At 43.4% G+C, this 15769-nt stretch overlaps 1 protein-coding gene across 2 annotated transcripts in view; it reads left to right on the top strand.

Annotated features, from left to right (window-relative positions):
• The first annotated feature begins 4288 nt into the window (after positions 1-4288).
• Positions 4289-15769, top strand: part of LOC117878443 (probable ATP-dependent RNA helicase DDX60) — a 75726-nt gene continuing 64245 nt past the window's right edge. Inside the window, exons 1-4 of one of the 2 annotated variants that reach the window (XM_034772632.1) lie at positions 4289-4423; positions 11354-11652; positions 11755-11824; positions 13509-13686. In XM_034772632.1, the coding sequence (XP_034628523.1) occupies positions 11373-11652; positions 11755-11824; positions 13509-13686 (528 nt within the window). In that variant the 5' untranslated portion in view covers positions 4289-4423; positions 11354-11372. Of the gene's footprint in view, positions 4424-11353; positions 11653-11754; positions 11825-13508; positions 13687-15769 lie in introns of those variants that run through there. The other variant, XM_034772633.1, reaches the window with a different exon arrangement.

The following is a 15769-nucleotide window of genomic DNA, read 5'->3' as shown; positions in this document are numbered from 1 at the left end:
AGAGGTAAGAAGCAGGACTGAAGACAAGATGGAGATGAGGCATCAGCCTTATATAGTCTTTTCCAGGTGTAAGAACACCTCTTTGTTCTTACTGTGGAAAATTACAGCAAAATGGAGTCTGGAGTCACATGGGCCAGTCCCTGCATACTTTGCTGAGTTACAAGGCGTATCTGCCTTCTCTCAATGGGTCCATTGTATAGCTGATGGTCCTTAATGGGCCATCAAGCAGGCTAGGCAGAGCTAATCTCAGCTTGTCTGGGATGTCACCCAGAAGCATAGCATAAGTTTGCCATACAGACAGTATAGAGCCAATATTCATAACTTCGACTACAAAACTGATACACACATATAGACAGCATAATCATAACCAGTAAACCACAACCTTGTCCTAGACACCCCATTTGACCCCCTTTATACAAGATTTGGGTGCCACTACAGGACCTTGGTTGCAACAATGATCTATACGGTCCCAGTTTATGTCAATAACGTCACAGGCCCATGAGACCTCCTGGGGTTCCCTCCTTCTGGCTGTAATTTCCGCAGACAGTTCTGCGGTCAGTCTGTCCATCAGGGTGTCGAAGGTCTCGAAGTCCTCAGCCTTTGCCAGCTCCTCCATCCAGGCGGATTGCCACGGCATGGGGACCCTCACTCGCGGCCGTCGTTCCTCCTGCTGCGTTGTCTCTCTGGGTTCACGTGCTGCGGAGACAGTCTGTGGCCTGGTTGTCCCTCAGACTGGGGGGCAGTGTTCAGGTGGGTCTTGAGGTGGGGGTCCTGGTGCGGTGCGGGGGGCAGCTCTCGGTGTCTCCGAGGTAGCGCTGGATCTTCCGGGAGGGAATGGAGTTCTGGAAACACCAGTGTTGGGCTTTGTGGGGGCGCGGTCATGTTTGGAAGCACTGGGGATGGTTCTGGTTCTTCTGAGGGTGGTATCCGGCTGGGGGGTCTTCGGTGGGGCCTGGGGTTTTTGGCGGTCGGAGGCTCATTGGGTAATCTTGGAGGAGGTGTTGGGTCTCCCGGGGGCAGGGTCCGGCCGTGGGATCCGGGGGCTGCGGGAGGCTCCTCCGCTGGCTGGGTCTCACCGTGCGGTCTGGGGGACGATGCTAGTTGCTCCTACGGCAGGGCGGCATGAGGTGACCTGTGGGGGAGCGCTGCACCGTCTCGTATCCGTGTTGTGCCGGATGGTTTTTATGAGGTTGCTGAGGCATCTGGTGAGGTCGTTGACCTGGGAGGTGGCAGTGATCCCCCTCACAGCAGGGTCCAGCGTGGGGATTCTGGAGGCGGGAGTGGTCCTTTTGGTGGCATCGCCAGTCTTCGAGACGGGGGTTGCGCTTCCCCCCCTTACTTGCTGTGACTCTGGGGATGCTGGCTGGGGTGCTGAAGCCAGACCATCGGTGGGGTTTGGGGTTGGAACCCACAGGATGTCAGTGGGGTTCACCTTCGTGGTTGTGAAGGGTCCTTTGCATGTGGCGTGATGGGACTTGCATTTCTTTTGAGTCTCGAATGGTGCATTGCAGCGGCTACACCGGAAAGCAATCTGTTTGTTGTAGGTTTTACGAACGTGTTTGCTGAGGGCCCCGAGGGTCTGGACTCCATGGACAGGGAGGCAGAAGGGGCAGAGGAGGAGACCTGTAGGGAGCGGGTACTGGAGGTAGATGCAGTTGTCTTCCCCTGCCTCACCCTCTGTGGGGTGGACCTCTGTTGTGCCTGCCGACTTGGCAGGTGATTCCTCTGGTTCTGGTAGAGAAGCTTGAGGAGGTGAAGTCGCTCTTGGGGGGGTGCTGGACTCACTGGCCATGATGTCTCTTTGCCCGGAAGGACAGCATGCGGCATCGAGATCCAGGGCTCTGGAATGCATTCCCCTTTGAGCGGCTCTCCTCCGGATAGCCTGGTGGTAAGTGGTTTCCGGGTCTGGGGTTGAGGAGGTGGTTCCTTCTGGAGTATCCTTCTCTGAAGCAGCAGGGCGGCGGTCAGCAACCTGGTCCCGGGTTGTCGGGGGAGGGGGGGGCTCCTCCAGCAGCATCCCTCCCAGCGGGGCAGCGATCAGCATCCTGGTCCCAGGTCGTCGGGGGGCTCCTCCGGCGGCATCCCCCCCAGCAGGGCAGCGATCAGCAACCTGGTCCCAAGTCGTTGGGGGGGCTCCTCCGGCGGCATCCCTCCCAGCGGGGCAGCGGTCAGCATCCTGGTCCCAGGTCGTCGGGGGGGCTCCTCCGGTATTCTCCCAGACTATCTCTGAGGAACGCTTCATGGCACTTGCAACACTACTCCCTCTGGCTCCGGATGCCTTCATAGAGCTGCAGACTCTGTGTTATAGGCTGCAAGTTACATTACATAGAAAAAGCTGTTTTCAGAAACCCTGAAAAGACTTCTGCTTGGGAGAATTCTTATTAAGAAAATACTTCCTTTGAGGTAAAAGTCTGGTTGGGCAGGACCCGGAGAGGACTTGAGGCGGGCATACCTGCCAACTAGGAATAAATTTTTTCCTAAGGACTAACCTTTTGGCAATAATCCCAACACATGAGTCAATAATAATTAATATATCATATAAAAGTACTTTTAATTGAACCATCAGGAAGAGTGCAGGACTAAAACCATGAAATTCCATGATCTAATTGCTACAACCTTTGTCCTTCCTTCCCTCATTACTTCTCTACTGTTTGCTATCCTCACTCACATAACTATAAACTATTCAAGGCAGGGTCCTTATCTATCTTTACTAGGGCACAGAAGAATAATTAATAGCACTAGTAATAGAGGTGGTCCAAAACCAGACTCTACTACTGAAAATCACCCAGATCTGGGGTGATTCTTAATCTGAACCCCAATCTGGACCTGAATTTTGTAGTCGGCCCTTATTTCTATAGGGTCATAGCGTGATATCCTTCCACATGTTGAACAGTACCTTATAGGTGTAAGATTCCATTCAATATGTGGAAGGATATCACTATCTGTAGGGGAAAGGTTGCGGAAAATTGGCGAGGAGCTAAGTGGAGGACCGAGTATGTGATTGAATGAGAGCAGAAGATGCAGGCTGTGCAGTTGAAGGCCGTGCAATGAACCTTGTCTGGCAGATCCTGCCAAAATGTAGTTTAGTATAGTTCAGCATTTTTTTGTCCTGTAAACAAGTCAGCTTATATAATATGTATGATTTATGAATGCAATGAATGTAGCCAGCTGTTGACCCCATGTAATCTTGAGATAAGCACGGGGGGATATAGCATTGCAGCGGACTCCCTTCAGTGGAGTCTTGCCTGGCCAGCTGTCCTGAACGGTCAGAGTTCCCTGCAGCCCCTTTGCGCACCCTGGGACTCCCCGTGCAGCTTGGAATGTAAGTTCTTCCTTCAGTAAAGCCTTTCTTTTTACTCTCAAGCCTGAGTGTCATTCTTTCGCTGGTATCACAGCCCCCCTTGCAGGCACACTATCTAACTCATAATGGGTAGAGCCTAACACTATCTCTATATTGGCACCAAAACAGTGCTTGAAAGACTGATGTTCCTTAGTTGCATGATTCTTTTCCTTTTCTTGGGAGCTGTGAGACCATGCATTACTTAGAAAGTTTAGGTGTAGAGAGTGTTCCTCCATGACATGCAATTTCCCCACAATTCTTAAATCATATATGCTAAATGTTGCTACTGTATTTAGGCGTGACAATCAATATGAGTTACAAAAATACTTTTTTAAACTCTTTTCTTCAGAAAGCTTGTCTTCTCTTTCAATGACATTAAAAATACATGCTCTTGTTTTTTCTCCCCAATTGTCACCATTTCCCTATCTCAAATGTCGGCAGGTAGACATGGTCTGGAGCTGTAAAATTCAGATTCTGAACCAGAAACACCCTGAAATCAGGATTCAGTGGTTTGGTTTGGCCTATTATAGAAATGTGGAGGAATAGCTGCAACATACAGGCCTACTATCTAATCCACATAGCCATTTACACGCACCATACTCACTCACTTCATGAAATCTATAGGTTGGTCCATGAGGCTCAGCACTGCGGACCAAGACTTCGGATAATATTGGGCTCTGGTGTTTTGTTTGGGCATATTATAGAAACAGAACCATAAGGCACAATTTTGGTCCAAGTTTTGACGCCCCCGCAGGTCCCGGGGATCCGGTTCTGATTCCACCTGCTGTGGTAAAGAAAGGGAGAGCGGCTCAGCATCTCAGCCCTGGGTCTGAGTTCAGAGTCTGCCCAAGGCTGGGGGAATTGGGGGCTCGTGCGGGCTTTGTCTCGCTGTCTTCCCCAGGGCGGGGCGGGCGCCTGCAGCTGCAGGGAGCGGCGTCAGCGGACCGAGTGCTTTCCAGAGGAGTCGGAGCAAAGGCCGCGGCAGCTCGGCGGGGGCGGCGACAGCAGTGGCTATAAAGAGCGCTCGTTCGCCCTGCCCGGGCTCGCCGCGTCCTCAGCCGCTTGTCGCGGGGAGAAAGAAGTGTAAGGAGTGGGCGCGAGGCGGGAGACAGAGCGCAGCTGAGAGAGGCAGGACCTGTGCCGGGGGCTGAGCCGTGGGGCGCTCGGGGAGGGGATGCCCGCACCTGTCTCTGACTGAGGCGGGGGTGCCAGGACCGCTCGCCTGAGCTCGGGCTGGCGATGAGGGATGCTGGGCACAAACTGAGCCGGCCGCTGCCCATTCTCAGCTGCTGCTCCTCACATGGAGCAGGCGGGGCTCGCCTCTCCCGTGCCTTTGCTGAAAGAGGGGCTGCGATTAGTGGGCCACGGTGGCTCACTCTTTAAAGTTGCGTTTAGCAGCATCCTCAGCGCTGTACAAGGCAGATCCCGCCCGGGGTGTACAGAGGGGCCTTTTGTTTTGGAAGGTCAGGGCTGACGTTATTTACGATATTAGACAATGATGCCTAATATCCTGGTTTGTTTTCAGTGCAGTTTGTTTAAGAGAGCAATAGGTACTCTGCAAACTCATCTAGTTGGCATGCATAGGCTGCCAAGCTTGCTGAAGTTGACTAGATGCAACATTTATTTGACCCACTTGATTTTCTACCTTATATTTGTGAAAAAGTCCAGATAATTATTTATATGAAGTTTATTAGTACCGTTTATTTATTTGAAACCGTTTTTTTTTCCCTTTTAGATTACACCGTGGTGTTATATGTTTCTTGAATCTGCAAGCAGGCAATGCTGTATTTGGTACTACTTCTTTCCATAATGGAATATTTGTAAACTACAGTAGAACCTCAGAGTTACAAACACCTCAGGAATGGAGGTTGTTTATAACTCTGAAAAGTTTGTAACTGAACAAAACCTTATGGTTATTCTTTCAAAAGTTTACAACTGAACATTGACTTAATACAGCTTTGAACTTTACTATGAAAAAGAAAAATGCAGCTTTTAACCATCTTAATTTTAATGAAACAAGCACAGAAAGTTTCCTTACCTTTTAAAATCTTTTTTAAACTTTCCCTTTATTTTTAAGTAGCTTACGTTTAACACAGTACTGACTATACAGTATTTGTTTTGGGGGGGGGGGGTTGGTTCGTTGTTTGTTTTGTCTCTGCTGCCTGATTGCATACTTCTGGTTCCAAATGAGGTGTGTGGTTGACTGGTCAGTTCGTAACTCTAGTGTTTGTATCTCTGAGGTCATACTGTATTATTCATTACTGTATATCATCTTTTTAATTTTACATTTATTCCACTTTAAACAAATACTCAGTGAAATGTATTCTTTTAGCTCCATGATGCTAAACTTTATAGATGTACACCAATCTCTCTGTGTGGTATCATTTTTCAGTTAGACAGAATAGTGAGTAGATGGTGCTAAATAGTGGGTGGTCCCCGTTCAGAAGGCTTGGTGCAGGGTGCAGTCCTCCATGCCATACTCAGGCAAAATTTGACTGTCAAGTCAAAAGGAGTTTTTCCTGTAAACAGGAGGTGGGCCCACGGTCTAAAGACATATACATAAAAGACCACATATATGGAGTCAAAATGTTTTGTGGAGTAGATGAATATTCTTTGTTTTGGTTTTCACCAAGAAGGTTAATAGTGCTTGGACGTCTAACATAGTGAATGCCAGTGAAAATGAGATAGGATCAGAGGCTAAAATAGGGAAAGAACAAGTTAAAAATTACAAAGACAAGTTAGATGTCTTCAAGTCACCAGGGCCTAATGAAATGCATCCTAGAATACTCAAGGAGCTGACTGATGAGATATCTGAACTATTAGCAATTATCTTTGAAAAGTCATGGAAGACAGGAGAGATTCCAGAAGACTAGAAAAGGGCAAATATAATGCCTAGCTATAAAAATGGAAATAAGGACAATCCGGGCAATTACAGACCAGTCAGCTTAACTTCAGTACCCAGAAATATAATGGAGCAAATAATTAAGCAATCAATTTGCTTAAGGTAATAAGTAACAGTCAGCATGAATTTGTCAAGAACAAATCTTGTCAAACCAACCTGATAGCTTTCTTGGACAGAGTAAAAAGCCCTGTGGATAGAGGGAAGCAGTAGACATGCTATATCTTGACTTTAGCAAAGCTTTTGATACTTGCATGACCTTCTCATAAAAAAACTAGGGAAACTAAATAGAGCTACTATAAGGTGGGTGCATAACTGTTGGAAAACCATTCCCAGAGAGTAGTTATCAGTGGTTCACAGTCACGCTGGAAGGGCATAAGGAGTGGGGTCCAGCAGGGATCAGTTTTGGGTCCAGTTCTCTTCAATATATTCATCAATGATGTAGACAATGTCATAGAGAATACATTTATAAAGTTTGTGCATGATACCAAGCTGGGAGGGGTTGTAAGTGCTTCGGGGGATAGGGTTAACATTCAAAATGATCTGGACAAACTGGAGAAATAGTCTGAAGTAAACAGGAAGAAACTCAATAAGGACAAATGCAAAGTACTTCACTTAGGAAGGAACAATCAGTTGCACACATGCAAAATGGGAAACGACTGCCTACGAAGGAATACTGTGGAAAGGGATCTAGAAGTCATAATGGACCACAAGCTAAATATGAGTCAACAGTGTAACACTGTTGCAAACAAAGCGAACATCATTCTGGGATGTATTAGCAGGAGTATTGTAAGCAAGACACGAGAAGTAATTCTTCCGCTCTACTGATTAGGCCTCAACTGGAGTATTGTGTCCAGTTCTGGGCACCACATTTCAGGAAAGATGTGGACAAATTGGAGAAAGTCCAGAGAAGCACAACAAAAATGATTAAATGTCTAGAAAACATGACTTATGAGGGAAGATTGACAAAATTGGGTTTGTTTAGTCTGGAAAAGAGAAGATGGCGAAGGGACATGAGAACAGTTTTCAAGCACACCTCTACCACGATATAACGCGACCCAATATAACACGAATTCGGATATAACGTGGTAAAGCAGCGCTCCGGGGGGGCGGGGGGGGGGGGGGCGCGTGCTCCGGCGGATCAAAGCAAGTTCGATATAATGCATTTTCACGTATAACCTATAATTTTTTGGCTTCCGAGGACAGCATTATATCGGGGTAGAGGTGTATATAAAAGATTGTTACAAGGAGGAGGGAGAAAAATTGTTCTTCTTAACCTCTGAGGATAGGACAAAAAGCAATGGGCTTGAATTGCAGCAAGGGTGGTTTAGGTTGGGCATTAGGAAAAATTTCCTGTTGGGTGGTTAAGCACTGGAATAAAGTGGCTAGGGAGGTTGTGGAATCTCCATCATTGGAGATTTTTAAGAGCAGGTTAGACAAACACCTGTCAGGGATGGTCTTGATAATACTTAGTCCTGCCATGAGTGCAGGGGACTGGACTAGATGACCTCTTGAGGTCCCTTCCAGTCCTATTATTCTATGATTGTATGCTTTGCTCACAGTTAGCATAGTTCAGTGGGCAATTACTAGTATTTTGTATTTCAGTAGCCCACAAAGTCCTAGACAAAATGGGGGCCCCATTGTGCTAGGCACAGTACAAACAAACAATGACATTTGCAGGAAAGGTTGCATGTAAGAAAAAAAAATCAGCAAAGTATTTAAACTTTCTGAAGTTAGTGGGACTACTCATGTATTCATGCATTTGTTTAAGTGCTTTGCTGAATCGGGACCTATGTTCTTCCAGCAAAGTCAGTGGGAGTTTGGTGTGCAAAGAATTGAGGATCAGTCCTCAGAGGGTGATAATAAAGATTTTTTTTAAAGATCACTAAAAACAGCTTTTCCACATAAATGAAAAAAGAAAAAAAATCAAAGCTTTTCATCTAATTTCTGCCTTTTATTATGCTCTTTAGTTATGAACTTTGTACATCTAAAGATGATGAGTATTAAAGTTCATATTTAAAATTGATAACCACCACATAAAAATGTAGTCCTTGACTTGGATATCTTAAAAGTAGTTATAACAGTACAAATTCTATGTACAGATTATAGCTATTAAAGTTCAAGTTTAATGTTATGATAACCACATAAGATATAGTACTTGACTTATGTATGATATTTTTAAAATAGCTGTAGCAATGCAAATACTGTATACAATATGTTTTATTTGCTTTTATCTTTCATGTAGTTTTGAAAGTACTGTTTTCTTGTATTTGATTGTTTATTTGAAGGCCTGAGCATCTTGTCTTGAGATGGGAGCTTTATTAATGCAAAACCATTATAAATGAAATTTATATTTACTAACCATTATTTGTAAGATTATTTTCCTTTCACTTTTATTTTATTTTGGTAACTAAAATAAAAGAGACAGTGATATCAATTTTTTAAAATTGCGGACACTGAACAAACACATAACAAGTGTCAAGTATCAGAGGGGTAGCCGTGTTAGTCTGAATCTGTAAAAAGCAACAGAGCGTCCTGTGGCACCTTTGAGACTAACAGAAGTATTGGGAGCATAAGCTTTCGTGGGTAAGAGCCTCACTTCTTCAGATGCAAGTAATGGAAATCTCTAGAGGCAGGTATAAATCAGTGTGGAGATAACGGGGTTAGTTCAATCAGGGAGGGTGAGGTGCTCTGCTAGCAGTTGAGGTGTGAACACCAAGGGAGGAGAAACTGCTTCTATAGTTGGATAGCCATTCACAGTCTTTGTTTAATCCTGATCTGATGGTGTCAAATTTGCAAATGAACTGGAGCTCAGCAGTTTCTCTTTGGAGTCTGGTCCTGAAGTTTTTTTGCTGTAAGATGGCTACCTTTACATCTGCTATTGTGTGGCCAGGGAGGTTGAAGTGTTCTCCTACAGGTTTTTGTATATTGCCATTCCTGATATCTGACTTGTGTCCATTTATCCTCTTGCGTAGTGACTGTCCAGTTTGGCCAATGTACATAGCAGAGGGGCATTGCTGGCATATGATGGCATATATAACATTGGTGGACGTGCAGGTGAATGAGCCGGTGATGTTGTACAACCCATCCTGGACAATGATCCCTCACTTTCACAGACCTTGAGAGGCAGGCCAGTCCTCGCCCACAGACAACCTGCCAACCTTAAGCATATTCTCACCAGCAACCACGCACCGCACCATAACAACTCTAACTCAGGAACCAACCCATGCAACAAACCTCGATGCCAACTCTGCCCACATATCTACACCAGCAACACCATCACAGGACCTAACCAGATCAGCTACAACATCACTGGCTCATTCACCTGCACATCCACCAATGTTATATATGCCATCATATGCCAGCAAGTTCATTTGCAAATTTGACACCATCAGATCAGGATTAAACAAAGACTGTGAATGGCTATCCAACTATAGAAGCAGTTTCTCCTCCCTTGGTGTTCACACCTCAACTGCTAGCAGAGCACCTCACCCTCCCTGATTGAACTAACCTCGTTATCTCCACACTGATTTATACCTGCCTCTAGAGATTTCCATTACTTGCATCTGAAGAAGTCAGTTTCTTACCCATGAAAGCTTATGCTCCCAATACTTCTGTTAGTCTCAAAGGTGCCACAGGACCCTCTGTTGCTTTTTACATAACAAGTGGTGTCCATACCTTGTGCCTACCTGCTAGGTGAATTTCAACCCTGTAAAGTAGGATGGGCATCTATAGTTATTTTTATCAATTTAAATACATCTATCAGAAAATAATAACTCCCACATTAGGTATCAATAAGGTGTGATATTCTTTTGCTGTGGAGAAATTCACTACACCAAATCCAAAAAACCTTATAATACAGTACTCCGCTATCTGAGAACCATATATGACAGACACTGAATCCATCACTTATGCTACTGGATCTCAGTGTGTTATATTTTCACAATTATTGAAAATGTTGGCTGTCCTCTTTCTTCTTCTCCTTCTTATAACTGGAGTTAGCCTTGCATTTTATTGTAAGTTATATTTTCTTGTATAAAAGTATTATCATTAAATGTTTGCAGTAATAAATGTGCCACATATTCTCCTTACTATATTTGTAGTGTGGAACTTTTTCTGGTAACAACCTTCAAAAATTAAAATAAATATTAAGATAGGTCAATAGGGAATTATGTAAGATAGGATGGGGCTGGATAAGTCTTTGGTGTGTGTGAATGAAATGTAATCACTGAGATGTTGGCTATGCTGATGTGTCAGCGTAGGATGAATTGGAAGATATTCTGCGAACCCTTATTTATAGGAGCAGTCCTTACTCATACAAGTAGTTCCATTAAAGACAATGAGAGTTTTAGTAATTTAAAGCTATTTGTGTTGATAAGACCCCAATCCTGCAAAGAAGTGCATGTAGGCAGACCCCTGCTCTTATGCAGAGCCCCGATGGTCCCTGACCAGCACAGGATTGAAAAAGCTGAAAGATGGTGCAGAACCATCTTTCCCTTATTCTGGATTTACATTTGACATAGCTGATCCCATTGACTGCAGTGGGAGACAAGCAAGATTTGGTGCTTTATTTTTCTCCATATTTCCTTAAGTGAATAAGCCATGGTCCTTTGTGGAGGGCAATATAGAGATTAATCATCCCAGCAACAGTTTTGTGGGATATTGTGCCTGAGGACATTGCCTCCTAGTTCCCTGGCACTCTGGAGAAGGAAAGCTACTGCAGCACCTCTTTAAAAGGTGCAAGATTAGAAGAGGTTCCTTGCACCTTTCCTCCCCATTTTGTTCACCCATTGAAGGGCCACACAATTTTTTTCTTGTTGAATAAGGATGACTAGATTGATGTTAAAAGAAAAAAGATTTGACAAATTTTAGGAAACTGAATTATATGAAAATATTGAGTAATTATTGCAGAATATAAGTAATAGTGAGTAGAGTTTGTTGGAAAATGGAAAAAATTCTCACGGGGATGTTCACAAAATGTTTTCTTTTTTATTTGATGGAAATTTTCCAGCCACCTCTAATAGAAAGGTGGACAATTTAATGAACCAAGTCTAAGAGCATACTATAGTTACTGAAAATTAATTATTTGCGATTAAATACATTTTTATTTTTAGAGACCAGAAAGAAAGTCTGATGGCTTCTGCACAAACTGATCCTGAGGAAGATGGGAGTGTGAATGGGAGTGAGAGTGAGAGTAGTGCTGATGAAGAGAGCGAGACCACGGATAGTAGTCTGGAGCATTATTCTTCTCCATTTGACGGAGAAGAAGATGGAGAAAAAGAAATTGAAGAAGATAAAAGCCATCTTAATTTTTCAGATATATTGAGAGGTGAAGAAGAATCACAACATGTTTCAAAAGCTGATAGAGAAGATTCCAAAGAACTTAGGGACAGATATGATTCCCAAAATCCTGGTGAGATGTTAGCTGCTTATGCTAATGTCTAATTTTTATAGTGTTCTTTTACCACATGAATCCCTTGTAACTGTTTGAGTAAAATCCATATGTTTATTTTAGAAAAAAGAGAATGTCTTGGATTTCTGAAGAAATTGTCTTTATTCATTTGGAAATCCCTGTCACAAGCTAAGTATGTACAGTGAGCTTCACTGAAATAAATGTAAAAATAATTTGTTAGGAAAAAGTTTCCATTAAATCCAGTAGATGGCATTGTTAGCGTAATATAATACCTTCTACTATGACTGTCCACTATTCATCCAGGTATAAGAGGGGTAGCCGTGTTAGTCTGGATCTGTAAAAAGCAACACAGAGTCCTGTGGCACCTTTAAGACTAACAGATGTATTGGAGCATAAGCTTTCGTGGGTGAATGCTCACTTCATCGGATGCATGCACCCACGAAAGCTTATGCTCCAATACATCTGTTAGTCTTAAAGGTGCCACAGGACTCTGTGTTCCTTATTCATCCAGGTTTATCGAAAATCAGGAGATCAGGGCTGTCAAATTTATTCTGTGAAGGAGGCTGAATTCCACTTTTAAATATGGTCAGTGGGCTGGGCATTTAGGACTCTATACTCCCCTCAGTCCATAGCAGAATGCACACTGACACCAATGGGAGGTTTACACAAAGAACACAGAAGGGTTCCCCAGCTCTAGCCAGTCCCCCCACAACACCTTTCTTCAGCTTCTATTCTTCCCAACAGCTTTTGTTACTAGTTCTCATCTCGGTTAGCACCCTCTCCCAGGTCTCCTATAGCTCTCTCCCAGTAGCTATTGCCTGTTCTCCACTGCTTCTCTCTGTCTCCAGTAGCTCTCCTATGCCGCAGCCTATCTGTCTCTGGGGCTCTCCTTTCCTTTTTGGATACCTCTCACTTGCCCTTCCTATTTCTCTCAGGCAGCATTCCTCCACTGCTTTTCTGGCTCTTTATACAGCTCAGATGCCGTCTCTTAAGGCCAGTTGGCAGGCAGATGACTAGTCACAGGTGCACTGAACATGATCCCTCTTAAAGAGGCCAGTCACCCTGTGACAAGGCTTCTACTGGGATTTTCAGAAGTGCCTGGGTGCCATCTTTTCCTCGTTTCCCTGTGATCTTCAGTGGGAAGGGGACTGGCTCCAAGTCTTCTTTCTGGCTGGGCTAAGGCAAGTCTTATAACTTCCTGACGTAAGTAGCTTCCATATTAGGGATAGAGTGAAGAGAGAATCCCTCTAATTGTTGGTTTGCTGGAGGGGCCCACCATGATTGAATGCTTCTTGCTAATAGGATACATTGACATTTCTTGGGTTGAGGAAAGGGATAATATTCAATATCTTTTCATCTCCTTTTAAAATTCTTCCCTACTTGAAAGAACCCATCTTTTTAAGATGTTAAAAGAACTCCCCAAGCTCTCTGAAGTTATTGGCATGAACATAATTGTTATATATTATAACTGGGGCCTCAGGCAAGAGGGTGCCCAATATACATTCTGTGGTTGTATCCAATGGGACACTTTTCTTTCAGAATCAGGAACAGCTTCCACAGCAACACATATGAGTGATAGCAGCCATGAAATTTGATTTGGGCTAGATAGCATTCACAGTGTTGAAGAGTGAGAAAATTTCCATTACATTGAATGAATGAAGAGCAATGTTGGCAGCTTATGACTGACTTTAGAGCCAAGAAAGATAGCTTACTTCTGAATTGGCCTCTACTAATCAATTTTAGTAGATTTTAAAACAAGTTTTCTAGTGAATTAAATCTTTTAGCAATCAAATGTCCCACCCCCTCCATTTCCATTTGTGCAAGATTATGCTTATACTATTTCTCTTTTCATTCAGGTATGTCAGATTACTAAATGATTTTGTAGAGTCTGAATTTTTTGTGATTGATGGGGATTCCCTACTTCTCGAGTATTTATGCAAGAAAAGACAGTATCTGCCGTTCTTTTACTTAGTTGAATGCTTTCTACTTGATTTCACACAAAAAGGAGCAAAATATGTAATTGTTTTCTTCAAGGTACTGTAACAACTAACTCTTATTTGCATACTGTTTAAACCACTGCACTATTTCAAAAGGAATTGTTTGATTGTAAGAAAGGAGATTTCATCACTAGATTTTAAAAAAATACAGTCTATAATAATTACGAACCCAATCTTGCTCCCCTACCCCGAATCCATATGCAGAAGGGACCTGCTTATCTAGACCTCACATCTCCTGGGCACATCTCCCTCAGCAACAGTTGGTTTTCTGTCCCAGGACTCTGCTGAGGAGGCAAACAGTGAGCAGTTCTGAAAGATTCACATTGTTCCCTCACTGGTCTTGCAGACATTGGCCCCAGGCTTCTGTCTGTAGTAACTATCCTGTGGCATTGGAGGATGGCGAGCGAATGAGGCAGTAGAGAGTCCCTGTGCAGTTGTCCCTGTGCAGATCCTGGCCACCATTCAGCCCTCCTTTCCCATCCGTGCTATGATCTGTGTGGCTCTCAATGGACGCAGGAGGTTTGGGAGTAGGCCCTGCAGCCTGTTTCCATGGGTTGGATAAGCCATGCCACTCCTGATGGACTGATTAGGAAACAAATTGTCACAATGAAAACCTTGCAGAGATTTCCTTTGCTCTGTGGGTTTTCCCACAGCACAAGGTTATTGGGCCAGAGTGTAAGAAAGGCAAATCTGTTTATTTCAGTTATACGTGCAAAGAGATGCACAATAACCCCCAGGAAACACATCTGAACCTTATTTTCCTGACTTCTTTTTTGTAAGAATTGTTTTGCAGAAGCTTCTATTAAAATTGTTTAGTAGTGTATTTAAATGAATGTATAATCATGTAGCTAATCATTAAAATCCATTTAGAGATACGCAACTATATTCACTTTGATGAAATTTTTAACAGTGCATTCCTAGAATTTTATAAATCTTGATCATTTATAGTAAAGAAGCTTACCTACAAAATAATAGCAGTGTGGGCCCAATGTTCCCCTAGAATGGAGAAATCCATGGGAAGGGGGAAAATCTGCTGGAAACTGCAAAATTGCTTCTATAAAATTTTCCTCATATCCATCAAGTGCAGAGGATTACAGAAAAATGGAATGGGGAAGAGATATGTTGTTTAGACAAGGTGCAACTGAGTGGGTCCTCAGTTGCCAATGGAGACGGCCTGCCACTTCACCCAGTTTCCCAGGGCTCCTCTCTCACATAGCAACCTGGATCCTTTAAGAGTCTTATTTTGTTTTCTTAATCCCTGGTGACTGTACACCGCCTTCTTTTTCATGGGGAATAGAGGAGCCATGGATCAGTAACTCCCAGAGGAAATTCTGGGTCCTGAGGGCACATGTTGCAAAGTGACTGCTCCATGGCTCCATCCATCCTTGGCATATCTACACAGAGCTTGAGGCCTTAGCCCACAATGTGCCTGTAGAGCAGAGGATCTCAACCTTTCCAGACTACTGTGCCCTTTTCAGGAGTCTGATTTGTCTTGCGTAAACCCCAGGTTTCACCTCACTTAAAAACTACATGCTTACAAAATCAGACTTAAAAATACAAAAGTGTCATAGCACACTATTATTGAAAAATTGTTTACTTTCTCATTTTTACCATATAATTACAAAATAAATCAATTGGAATATAAATATTGTACTTAGATTTCAGTGTATAGTATATAAAGCAGTATAAACAAGTCACTGTCCATATGAAATGACTTCACTAGTGCTTTTTATGTTGATGAGTTGATGTACCCCTAGAAGACCTCTGTGTACCCCCAGGAGTACATGTATACCTGGTTGAGAACCACTGCTGTAGAGGGACTTTTGCAGCTTCCTAGTGGGGATGGAGGAAGAAGATGATTGTGTCTTCTTTATTTGGACTATTGAAATAGTTATTACATTTCTACTGGGGCTATAGTAATTATGGGTGGAGTTAGTAGCATTGCCTATGCTTAAAGTTAACTGGCACTTCCCATTGTAAGACCCTGTTTTCAGGTGGAAAAAAAGTATATGATTACATAATTAAAGACTATCATAATGCATATACACTAAGGAGCCAAATTAAATTGCACAAGCAACCTTTATTCTGGCATTCCCTAACTTTTGACTTTGCAACCTTAC

The sequence above is a fragment of the Trachemys scripta genome, chromosome 5 (genome assembly GCF_013100865.1).
Source record: "Trachemys scripta elegans isolate TJP31775 chromosome 5, CAS_Tse_1.0, whole genome shotgun sequence".
In the NCBI taxonomy this organism is placed as follows: domain Eukaryota; kingdom Metazoa; phylum Chordata; order Testudines; family Emydidae; genus Trachemys; species Trachemys scripta.
This window is presented reverse-complemented; position numbering and strand designations above follow the sequence as displayed.